We start from the raw sequence: 12516 nt of genomic DNA, 5'->3' as shown, positions 1-12516 counted from the left end.
TGAGGCATGTATGTATCCCCACTAAAATATAAGGGCCAAATTTGCAAAACTCCCCTTGAGTCCCTGGTAGCACAGGTTATGGTGCCTGCAGCAGGAAGAGTGGAGGGATTTTCAGAGTGGGAAATCCCCAGAGGGGAAGTGATCCCTCTAGAATAAGCTTGTTGGCCTGTGTTGGCACCAAGGTGCGGTGAAGAGCGCCTCCAGTGCACAGAAACAGCCGCTAGCCACTCCCTTGACTTGTTTCTACACGATCCAGTCAGGGCAAGAATGACAGACTGCATTCAGCTGACAGCTTCGGATAATCACATATGTGAGCCATCGGAATAATGACAGCTGAATAGCACGGCTCCTGCTGCTATGGTTACCTGCAAAGCTCTTTCCCCAGTTTTTCTTTGCTGTGTGCTGTTGTTGTTGTTGAGTTGGCTCCTGGAATGGGGAGGGGAGCAGGAGGTGGAACAGTCCATTATACTCTCTTTAGGTCTCCCAGCTGGAAGGGTTTTAAAGCTCAGCAGAGACAGGGAAGAGTACTGACTTAATCCCCAGCGTCCTGTGAATTATTTAAAGGGATCTTGTTGAAACAATGAATTTGTGGCTGTTATAGTGGCAACAAAAGACACAGCTGTTACAAAGGCCACAGGGCTACTCCCCCGGCAGGAGCTGGTGCTGCTCGGTGCCTACTCACAGGCCTGGCAGAACAGAGGGGAAGGGTGGGCTCCATGAACTGCTGGAGCCTCTTCCAGATAGAGTTTCTCAATCGTGTGGCCTATGTCGCAGCTACCTGCTCCCTCCTTCGCTTCTGCAAAGCCCAGACAGCAGTGTGAACAGGACACCATTCATGTCAGTGGGATCCAGCAAAGGCCTGGACCTCATGTGTGGGGTTCTATTGGAGAAGCCAATTCCCCAGCATGTGTGACTGCATGCAAGAAGCAAGTTCTTTCCTGCACATGGATTTGCAGAGACCACCCCTTCCCCAGTGCACCCTGGTGCTCTGCAGACTCATATTCCCTCACATGCCTGGCTCTGCTACCCAGGCTCCGTTCCCTGATTCACCACTTAGAATCATAGAATATCAGAGTTGGAAGGGACCTCAGGAGGTCATCTAGTCCAACCCCCTGAAAGCAGGACCAATCCCCAATTTTTGGCTCAGATCCCTAAATGGCCCCCTCAAGGATTGAACTCACAACCCTGGGTTTAGCAGGCCAATGCTCAAACCACTGAGCTATCCCTCCCCCCCTTGCCTCTTTCCCTTTCCACTGGTTTTCTCATCCTCATCTTTAGTATTGCTGCAATGCTCAGAACATGTGCTGAGACCTTTCCAGTCATGCTGAGAGAGGGTCCTGCTGCTCCGAAGAGCTTGCAATCAAAGGGCATTTAAGCCATGGCTCTGGATAGGGGTAGTGTGGAAATGACCCAAACTAGCAAGAGCACCTGAGAGAATGCGCCTCAGAATCTCTGCTGCAGTTGCTACTTGGAGGGGTGGGAGGAGACAGGGTCATGTCCACCCTGCCCCCATGCAGCATCCAGCTCCTTAGCAGTCACCCTTCCCAGAGCCCAGTAGTTGTGACCGGCCCATATGACTGTGCAAGGGGTGGGAAGCTTGTTTAATATCAAGGCCAAGGAATGTGTGAAGGGAACTCATCTTCTCTTTTGAATTAACCCCTGCCCATTAACCTTACTTCAGTCCTCTCCCCCACACCTACCTGCTCTGCACCCTTCCCCCCACCTTGCAGAATCCATCTGCAGACCTTGCATATCCCTCCCGACTAGATCTGCCCACCAGTTGATTTGAAATTTTCCCTACAATCGAATCCCAGTCCGGTATCTTGCCTTTTGGCTAGTTTTAAGCTGAGCTAACCCACCCCATTTTCTCTGCCTCACCCCACTAGACCAGCAGCCTCACACAGACAGCTCACTAGCAGAGGGAATGCTGGAATAGGAAGGGCTCCTGAGAGAGTTACAGTGAGGTGTGTCCCAGCTGCAGTTGCCCAGATCCTCCTGTACTAGGCTGCTCTTGGGATTTGCTTATGGGCTCCTGCCTCTGCAGTGTGTCTGAGTGCTCATTGCTGGCAGTGGGCGTATTTAGCCTGTTCTCCATTGCAGCTGCGTTTGCAGTCAATATCCTTGGGGCTAGTGAAATTCATGACCTTTGCGGGGTTCACAATCCACATCTGAATTTTGCAGCACTGCTCAAGATCCAAGCAAGCTGGGAAGTGGTGTGGTAGGGAGTCGTTTATGGAAATGGAGTTAGAACCAGAGCTTGGCATCTAGAATGAAAGGCTGTTGGTACAGGCCTGTGACTAGCAGGCAAACCAAGCAGGCAGTGATGTACAAGCGTGTAGTTGATGACAAACTGGAAGGACTGGATGTTTCTCAGGGAGTTTGCATAGGTCAGAAAAACTCCTGGAGCTGATGCGCTTCATGGCCAGGTAACTGCTAAAAGATAGACAGACAATCGTCTGAAATTAATTGGATTCTGGTCCATGATGCAAAGCCCAAAAATGGAATGATAAACCTACTGAACCAGTAAGCCAGAATGACGTCAAGTACCCTTCAACTGTGTCCTGTAATGATAACGAGAGAACACTGGGTTCTGTCAAAATGACATCTTGTTGAATGCAGAGAAGTAATATCTTTGTACAGCTTTCATGGCATATTCGGGAATAGGATGCCGAGAGAGAAGACACAATCAGGTGGGGTTGTTTGCCACCATCTGTTGCTTGTTTGGTTAACAACAGTTAGTCAAAATGCGGCCAGACCACCTTCAGCTGTGATCCTGTTAGCTCTCATAAACTTGAGCACAGTTTGAACTGGGGTAAAATTGTCCAAAGTGCCCAGTGGATGTGTGTATTCTTACAAGATCTTGTACGAATACACTGGTACTCCGGATCGTACACCACGACTACAGTTTATTAGTGGAAATATGGAAGAAAATATTTATCGAACTGTTTAAATGGAAGCACAAGGGAACAAAATCTGTGATAACATTCTGATGTTGCGTAGAGGCAACATATTGTTTTATAACCTCCTGCTTCCCTGTCAGTATGTTAACATCAGCACATATAAGGACCCCCAAGCATTTTACATTGTACACACAAGAATTTTGCCATACATAGACATATGACACTGGCATTCCTAGGAATTATGCATCTCATCCACCGTAGCACATAAAGACTGCTGCATGAATAATGCTGTTACTAACAAAGAGACTGTAAACACAGACTAGTTAAGATAAATGGATTATATGGTTATAAATCTGTCTGTAGGACTCTCATGTCATCACAACTATTTACAGTTAGCTACTGCCTCTTAGATGAAATCATATCCAGTTTTACACTGATGCTGTTTCATGAATCCAATTGCAAGTCTGCATTCTCAGTCTTCGTTTTGCTGATTTTGTTACTCATGAAAGTGAGAATCTGATAGCACTGCCTAGAGCATGTCTCACACTTTTTCAGAGCCACATGCTGACTACATTTTAATAGAGAAATATTCTTATGTACCACTTTCCCTTCCACTCATGAGTGTATATGGGTCATCTTTCCTCCCATTTATGCTCATGTAATATCCCTGTGGCAACTAGAGCAATCACTCACATGGAAAAGGCATTCTATGTATTGTCTTTGGCTATGTCTTCATGCAATTTAGCAGCTGGAAACAAGGAAGAGAGCAGCACCGTGCAACCAACCAGCTCTCTGCAGACACCATCAAGTTGTCCTCAGTCTGAAAACCTCTGGCTTAGAGACATAGTGAGAGCAAGATTTCTGGAAGCTTCGTCCACGTAGCTCTGCCCTTCCATGGCTAAAATAGCTCGTAAGCTTTGCCAGTCATTGTGACAATGTCTCAAAGTCATGAGAGGATGCAGCATTGGGAAGAGGCATAGGGATGAGAATGGGGACAAGAAATGAATAGGAGACAGTGAGAGTCAGTGGTTAGAGCATTGGCTTGGGATTCAGGCAACTTGCGTGCTATTCCCATCTCTGCCATTGACCTGCTGGGTGACATTTCCAAGGTCACCATCGCCTCTGTGTGCCTCAGTTTCCCCATCTATAAAATGGGAATAATGAGACTGACCTCCCCCTTTGTAAAATGCTTTGAGATCTACTGATTAAAAGTTACTGTACCCAAGTGTGCGTGCGTGTGTGTAGCTGGGACAGTTTCTCTTCCTCTGCTTTTGGACTGGTGGTTTTGTGTTGTGTTTGCTGATTTCATAAATCCTGAGCCTTATCATGATTTTCTCTCACATTTCCAGAGGCGAAAGCCAAATACACTGACCCTCTAAGTCACTAACTCCCTGCATGCAGCAGTGATTAATGGGCCAATAGGTTAAAGTGTCATCTCTATGCCAGTTTTGCTGCATCCTTCTCATTGCCTGTTTCCTCTCCTGTGTTAATTCTGTCCAGTGGGAAGAAGTGAGCGGCTATGATGAGAACCTGAACACCATCCGCACTTACCAGGTGTGCAACGTCTTTGAACCCAATCAGAACAACTGGCTCCTCACCACGTTCATAAACAGACGGGGCGCCCACCGCATCTACACCGAGATGCGCTTCACCGTGCGGGACTGCAGCAGCCTCCCCAATGTCCCTGGTTCTTGCAAGGAAACCTTCAACCTGTACTACTATGAGACGGACTCTATCATTGCCACCAAGAAGTCGGCCTTCTGGACGGAGGCACCCTACCTCAAAGTGGACACAATTGCTGCTGATGAGAGCTTCTCCCAGGTGGACTTTGGGGGCCGGTTGATGAAGGTGAACACTGAGGTGAGGAGCTTCGGACCCCTCACCCGCAATGGCTTTTACCTTGCCTTCCAGGACTATGGGGCTTGCATGTCACTGCTCTCAGTCAGGGTCTTCTTCAAGAAGTGCCCGAGTGTGGTGCAGAACTTTGCCATCTTCCCAGAGACCATGACTGGGGCGGAGAGCACATCTCTGGTGATTGCACGTGGCACCTGCATTCCCAATGCTGAGGAGGTGGACGTACCCATTAAGCTGTACTGCAATGGTGATGGAGAGTGGATGGTTCCCATTGGCCGCTGCACTTGCAAGGCTGGCTACGAGGCTGAGAACAACGTGGCCTGCAAAGGTAAGACTCCGCTCAGCTTGGGTATTGTTTCATGATGCTTTGCTTTGCTAACAAAGAGGATGCTCCAAATCCAGCTGAGGTTGGCCAGCGCCCATTCTACCATTGAGGGGCTTCTGTGCTGCCCTCAGGGATTGTCAGGGGATCTGAGCATTGTGAAACAGCCTGGCCACCGCCCCCTATCTTCCCCCTCCCACTTCCCGCCCCCTAACTGCCCCCCTTAGAACTCCCAACCCATCCAATCCCCCCTGCTCCTTGTCCCCTGACCGCCCCCTCCCAGGACCCCCTGCCTCTAACCCCTGCCCCGGGACCCTGCCCCCTATCCACACCCCTGTCCCCTGACTGCCCCCCGGGACCCCTGTTCCTAATTGCCCCCCACCCCCCCATCCAACCCCACCCCCTATCCAACCCCCGCTGTTCCCTGTCTTCTGACTGCCCCCCACCCTGAACCTCCACCCCATTCAACTGTCCCCTGACTGCCCCCCCCCCGGGGCCTCCTGCCCCTTAGCCAACCCCTCTTACCCTTACCCTTATCATGCTGCTCACAGCAGCAGGACAGGCTTATTTGAAAGCCTGTGAGGTGGGCTGGCGCAAGCCGCGCTGCCCACGCGGTGGTGTTACTGTGGTGGAGGGGGGACAGTGGGGGAGGGGTCAGGGCTGAGCCTCCCTGGCCGGGAGCTCCGGGGCCAGTGGCCACCCCTGATCTAGTGGGGAAATGCATTCAGGGCCCTGTCAGCTAAATCTGACATGGAGTTTGATTCAATCGTGTTCGTATCCTTGTTTGTTTCTTTCCTCAAACAATTGTGAGGCCAGCTTTTGTTTACCCCAGTGTTTTGGGGAGGAGCTTTTGTTTGTGCAAATGTGTGAGCTAATGCATTGGCATGTGAACGAGTGTTTTGGGGTCAGAAACAAGTAACTGGTGATTCTAGATATGGTGCAGTCCTTGGTGGTAATGTGACATGGGGAAATTGAGCAGAAAGCCTGCTAGACATCCAATAAATGTGACATATCTTTCTCCCTCCCTCACTAAGGTAGCAAGCGAACCATCTGTTTTTAATCTGGGGTTTACCTAGGTAGTTGAGTGGAACGCTCTGAACTCCTTTGGAATCTTTAGGTGTATGGTGAATGCAAAGTTGCCTTTCTCTTCTCTAGGTGTGTACTTAGGCTGAACTGAAATCAGTGGTGGTGTGTTTCTAGCAGAGCTCTGCCCTGGGTATGCGTTGTTCCAGAGCATGGGAGGTGTTCAAGGGAGTCTTTTCCAAAGTAGACAGAAACCTGAGAGCAAGACATTCAGTAAGAAAAATTCCAGCTACAAAATAGAATGTTGGCTATTTTTTCTTTTCATTTTAAAGCTGTATAGGGGCTTTAAAAATAGCATTTATTTTCATTCTGTTTTTAATACCTGTGTGGGAGCTTGAAACCAAAGTTACTTGCACTCTCCATATTCACCAGTTTCCATTTGGCAAACCAATTTCATCCATGGGTGCTTCTGGGATTGGCACCCAAGCCCAGAGAGTCTCTGGAAAGATGCCTGTCAACTGCAATGGTCTTTTAATCAGTCGGCACAGATCTGCACACCTTCCTTTGGGTTTTACTCCCTTGTTTGTCCAGCAGCATCAATGATGTCAGCACAATCGTGGGAAAAGTGTCTTTTGGTCAAAATCCTGCTACAAATCCCGTGGGACTGGTGGGATGTGTTTGACCAAAAAATAGCAGCTATCATTTGCTTTCTTAATTCTCTCCCATGGAGTAAGAATGAAGGATTTAGGATAACAGTTTAGATCCAGACTGTTAAGGCAGGCCAGATTTAAGGCCTGACCCACTTGACGGTGTACTTCATATTGCTCCATCTTGTTGTTATAAAACACATTGCACGTGTGGCCGATGATTGTTTGTTAGTGCTCAGACAGAGGCTGCACTAAAGGAAATCAAGCAGCAGATCGTTCTCTTGAAGGAGCCTGTGCAACAGCTGCTGCATGAACGGAAAATCTCCGAAGCGATGTTTGTGATTTCCCAGCTTCAAAGGGCTATGCAGGACTGCATTAGCTGGCTGGGCCTCTTTCATCTCTCTCATTATTTCCTGAGCGAAGCTGCAGGAACCAGAACAATCCTTGATTGGTTCTGATTTAAATGAAACTCTGGGAACAGCACTCTGATTCTTCCCGTTAATTGGAACTTTTCTCTTTTTTTTTGGGTTCTGCCATCCAGGCTGTCAATTTGATACTGCCTGCTGGAGTCCTCCGCGGGGCTGGTTTTAGAAATACAGAAATCACACTTGTTTCGTTTGATGTCCTCTTTTGGAGGTTTTTATTAATATTTCCAAAATTGTACTCTGTTTTTTCTGTAGCTTTACTTACTTTCTTCCCTCCCAAATTACACTGTTTATAGAAATTCATTTCAGGATGCTGAGAGGGGAGAATTTTCAAGTGTTGGCCATTGGGGAACCTTGACACCATCAAGCCTAGAAATTCAGATGTTTACATTAAATCTCTTTGTTTTATGCTAAAGTCGGCCACGGCTGGCTTGAAGCTGCAGTGAACTCCCTGCTGTAGGCCAACAACATACACCATCAGGAAATACACCAAGCTCATCTAGATTCTGCATAGAAATTGTGTAACCGGGGCCTCCGAGGACTGTGGCTGTGTTTAATGAAGATGTTGAGGACTGTTCGATGTACAGTATGCAGGATTGCCGACTCTCGGGATTTCATTGTGAGAAAACACTGGCACTAGCTGTATAATGATGCTGAAAGCTCCAGCACTTGTATGATTTTTGGACTTCTCCAAAGGATAGCCTGAGCTGATTGGCTGCCTTCCCCACTTTTTCACCTTCCTGGAGAAGAACAGCCAATCGGAGCTGCTGCAGAAGGCAGGCAGAACGCCCCCCCTCCACCCGAGGAGTTTTTAAGTAGTGGAGGAGGGAGAAATCCATAGGAGGGGAAGGAGGAACAGGGAGCAGAAAAAGCCCAGCAGTTCCTCTGTCCTCCCCTCTTGTGAGCAATGGTCAGTCTGCTCCCTACTCCCCCTTCCTCTCTCCATCCTTGCCAAACTAGGTCCAGGGAGGGAGGAGGAGAAGCCCTGGATCTGCAGGAGGAGCAGAGATGTGATGACTGACAAGGGGCAGATGTGTGTCTGGGGAGGTAAATTTGATGTGGGGGCTGGAGTGGTGCATAATTAAGTGTTGGGCTGGGGGAATGGTAGATATAGGGTGAGGGGGCACAGAGTTAATGAATTAGAATGTCGAGGGCTGGGAAGACGGTGGAAGGCCCATGTCATCAGGCAGCAGCCCGAGCCCTTGCAGAATTCCTGGTCTACAAACATTGGGGAGAATGGGCAACACCGTAATTGTCAGACACACTCAGGGGCGGAGGGGAGGAGAAGAGGCAGGGGGAGTTCAACATTGAAAACCAGGTCAAAACCCATTACAAAATCTTTTAGAAAATACTCTTCTTCTTTCTGAGCCACTCTTATGGCGGGAGGGCCAGGGCTGACGCAATTTTTGAACTTTTGGGGTTGGCAGTACTGGGTATGTAATGGTGTGTTTACTTGCAATAGATTATTCAGCCACTAGATGGCTCTATGAGGTGAATAGAGGTCCAGCCAGAGTGTGACCTTGGGTAAACAAGGAGGACAAAGCTGGGACTCAAGCTGTGTAGGCACTTGTGTGTATGTGTCTGTAGTTGTAGCTGTTTTCCTTAATGAATGTTTCCTGTTTTAAAAATGCTGTGATTCCATGTATCCTAAAAAGATACAGAAAAAATAACCAGGCTTGGTCCTCTCATAGTTTTTCATCCAGGCAAAAATGCAGTTTTTCAGCATGAAAAAACTGCTTTCCAGTCTATCAAAAGGGAGGCAATTATCTTATGTATTTTAGTACAAGTGGAAACAATCTGAAAGTAAGTATGATTCTGTACCTTTGGGCACAGTTTTTAAGATCTCCAGATCAAAGGGAAAGGGTGGAGGTGTTAAGAAGGCATAATCTTCACAGAAGATTTAATTGTGTTTTGCAAAGGGGAAGATTGGGGGACATAGTGCTTACAGTAAAGCACTAAGGTAAAGGCCACATTCTACATTGCATCTGTCTGTCCATGTTGCATCTCACCCATCTTTGTGGTATCTTTGTGACATTTACTTAGGATGCTCGCTTAAGAAACAGGGAGGTGTTCAGAATGACTCAGAATATTGAGTCCCTGGAAGCAGCTTCTTTATTGCCCTTAGTAGTAGAGTTGTGAAAAAAATACTATGAATATACACATGGATCACAGATTTGATCCAGAGCAAAATGTTGTTCTTATTGATGTAGAACATCAATTGTTTTTCTCAGTGAAAAGAATTTAGATGCACCTTCTGGGGGAAACACTTTTTAAAAAATGACTGGTTAGGAATTTGCGATTTTTTTTTAAATAAAAAACGTATTTTCTTGGCAAAATGATATTCTTCTACTTACAAAAAATAACCTCCAATTTTGGCAAAAGTTTGAATTGAAAAATGAGAAATAATGTGATTTTTCTATATGTGTATATTTTTGTTTTAAATTGATAGAGAGAGGAGAGGGGAATTTCTTTCCTCAGTTCTACTCAGTAGCTTCTAGGAATATGTATGTTTCACAGTTCTTCAGAATTCCAGGAAGAGATGCTGCCCATGTAAAGTGCTCTGGGGCTTCTCCTAAAATGCTTTAGTTTTGCTGTGTTTGCATGGCTAGCTAGCATCACTGTGAACCTAGAGTTATGTACGCCGTTCCATGCACAATCCTCTTTTTAGTGTGTAGCAATGGATGAAATATGCAAGCTCACTTTGTCCAGCTGGTTAAAGGAACACAGTCAGCATGAGAATAACATGTCCATTGGAAAACATTGTAACTCCTGTTACTATTAGCAAACTGCTAGGATGACTGTAATTGAAAGAGATTAGAGACACTAAGAACCACCTAGATGTGGAATATTCGTTTCCCTTTATCTTTTCCATTTGTGCCTGTGATGATTAGTTCAGCACAACTATGAAACTCACTATCTTATCTATAATACTTCTCTGGCCCCCACACCATGGTATCTGCACACCTCAGTCTTTAATGTGGTGAAGCTCGCAGCACCCCTGGGAGGCAGGAAAATGCTAGTGTCCCATTTTACACGTGAGGAACTGGAGTCCAGAGACACTAAGGCCCAAATCCACAAAGGGACTTAGGCACCTTAACCCAAGATTTAGACACTGTCACAATCCACAGACCCCCCACGTGGATGTTGCCTAACCCTGTAGAAGCCTAAACCCTCTCAGCACCTGTGTCTTCTTGGTAAAATTCACTCCATGGTAAGGCCAGGTCTACAGTACAGACCTATATCGATATAACTATGTTGCTCAGGGGTGTGAAATTGACATAGTTGTACTGACCTAACCCCTTGTGTAGACAGCACCATGTCGATATAGCTACCGCCTCTCGGGGAGGTGGATTAATTATGCGTAGTAGCATATATTGTATGTGAAGACGAGCCTAGGTTTCTAACTTTGGGTGGGTTCAATGCTGCCTCACTTTGCACACCTGACACCTGTCTCCTGCTTATGCCCCAGTGTGATCCGAAAGCCCAGCATTCTTCCACCCATCTTGCCAGCAGGGCTTGATCTGGTAGGTGTGTTCTGAACATGTCTACCAGATCAGTCCCCATTCAGAATTGAACAGGAGGTGGTTGCAGCAGCTGCCTTATAACTTTTAGCCCAGTGGTTAGAGCACTCCCAGGGGATGTGGGAAACCCAGGTTCAAATCCCCCTCTGACAGAGGGGAGAAAGGATTTGAGCAGGAGTCTCACTCCTCGCAGGAGAATGCCCTGACCTGGGGCATATTCGCATGTGACCCGGCCCTGAAGGATATTCTGGTGTGGGGTTCCCTCAGTCAATAAATTAAAGAGTCATTGAGCCACAGAGAGAGAGAGTGAGAATGATTCTAGAGCCTGGTGGCACCCACCAAGTAGTTCTACAAACCCCCTACTTCAGTGACCAAAGGACCTTCCCAAATGTCAGCGGGGCAGCAGAAAAACATTATCAAGATTTGTAGAAAGGGAAATAAAAGACAGAAACAAACTCAGGCGTTCTATTGAATGGGTGCTCTCTTAGAACACTGACTGCTTACTATTAAAATCTGGTCTGAGGTTGGACTTCAGGGTCTTAACAGCTTGTCTACACAATATACCATGTCTGTTTCTTTAAATTGTTTTGTTTCATCAGGACTCGAGGCAAATCTGAGCAGATGGCATGGTGTGGGTCATGTAGACTCACTCTGCTGGTAGGGACCAAGGCGTGACACGTCCATAGCAGATGGACAACACCTGGGTTCCCAAGCCATGGGTAATTTTCTGTCCAACTGCTTTAGCCAATGAATGGTATGTGTGAATTGTGTTTGCGTCTCCTTGCAGATGGCCCTCCAGGGAAAGCCAGGTGGACACAGAGTTTAATTGAGCTACCCTGTCCCAGGGGCAAGGCTGGGAACGAATTGTGACTTTGAGAATTACAGCTCACTCCTTTGTTCCCCTTGCTCCTCTCCCGATCCTCTGCTGGTATAAATGGGTGTAGCCCCTTGTAGTTCAGAGCAGAAGCGCTGATTGACATCAGCGGAGGATCTGGTCCAACCCATGATACATCTGCCCTCCATGAATACTGCTTTTGGCCAGTCAGCCCTGACATGCTTTTGCTGACATATTTACTGAATAACTGATTTTCAAACTGCATAGTAATGGGCCCGATTCCTCGTGACACCCCTAGAGGGTAGATTGCAATGTAACTTGCATTATAAACACATATTGGACTTAACTGCTATAGGCCAGTTGCAAATTACTTACCCTTTGGGCCCAGGGAGAGGGCAACCAACCAGGGAGCGATTAGTAACTCTCCGAGTCACAATTAGTTCCCTGGACTGCCCCTGGGGTAATGCAGCTGTGTTAAATTATAATATGTGTCTATTGGTATAGACCAGCGTGTCTTGCTTCTCTCTCTGCAGCTGCTCAGTTTCCCTGACTGGCATGTTGTGGGAAAGGGGTTAAGGCTCCTTACCAACTGGTATGGGAGGGGAGAGGCCGCCTCTCGAAAGCTGCTCTCCTCCTGGTGCTACAGCTGTTATGGGCAGTCAGTGCAGGGCGCAAAGGAGATGTCTTATCTTCCTTACTCCCCGGCACACTGTCATAAGGGCAGGTGATGGTCCTGCCCTAGGTGAGCTGTGGTTTGTGCAGTACCTGGCACAGTGGGGCCCTTGTCTGTGATGGGGGCTTCTAGGTGCTGCTATAATACAAATAAGTCATTGTAACTGAAAGCTTCAAGCCTTTATCATGAGGTGTGTAGTATAACTTCCACATATCCTGGTTTACTGCTTGCTGATTGGTCAATCCCAGATACATATTGGTAGATGTCATGCCTCTAGCCTTGGTGATCTCAGTGGTGTTACAGGGCCTGACTACCT

The 12516-nt window shown here is 47.3% G+C and overlaps 1 protein-coding gene across 12 annotated transcripts in view; it reads left to right on the top strand.

Moving 5' to 3' along the window:
- The window catches only part of EPHB1 (EPH receptor B1), a 342358-nt gene that overhangs the window by 92253 nt on the left and 237589 nt on the right, over positions 1 to 12516 (top strand). For all 12 annotated transcript variants that reach the window (XR_012160842.1, XR_012160837.1, XR_012160843.1 and 9 more), the window contains exon 3: positions 4401 to 5082. Coding sequence is in view for 5 of the 12 variants with exons in the window: in XM_073360347.1 (XP_073216448.1) it covers positions 4401 to 5082 (682 nt within the window). In the remaining 7 variants the exon portion in view is untranslated. The remainder of the gene's footprint in view (positions 1 to 4400; positions 5083 to 12516) is intronic.

Source organism: Lepidochelys kempii, chromosome 9 (genome assembly GCF_965140265.1).
Source record: "Lepidochelys kempii isolate rLepKem1 chromosome 9, rLepKem1.hap2, whole genome shotgun sequence".
NCBI classification, from domain to species: domain Eukaryota; kingdom Metazoa; phylum Chordata; order Testudines; family Cheloniidae; genus Lepidochelys; species Lepidochelys kempii.
The sequence above is the reverse complement of the archived record's forward strand: the minus strand, read 5'-3'. Positions and strand labels throughout refer to the sequence as shown.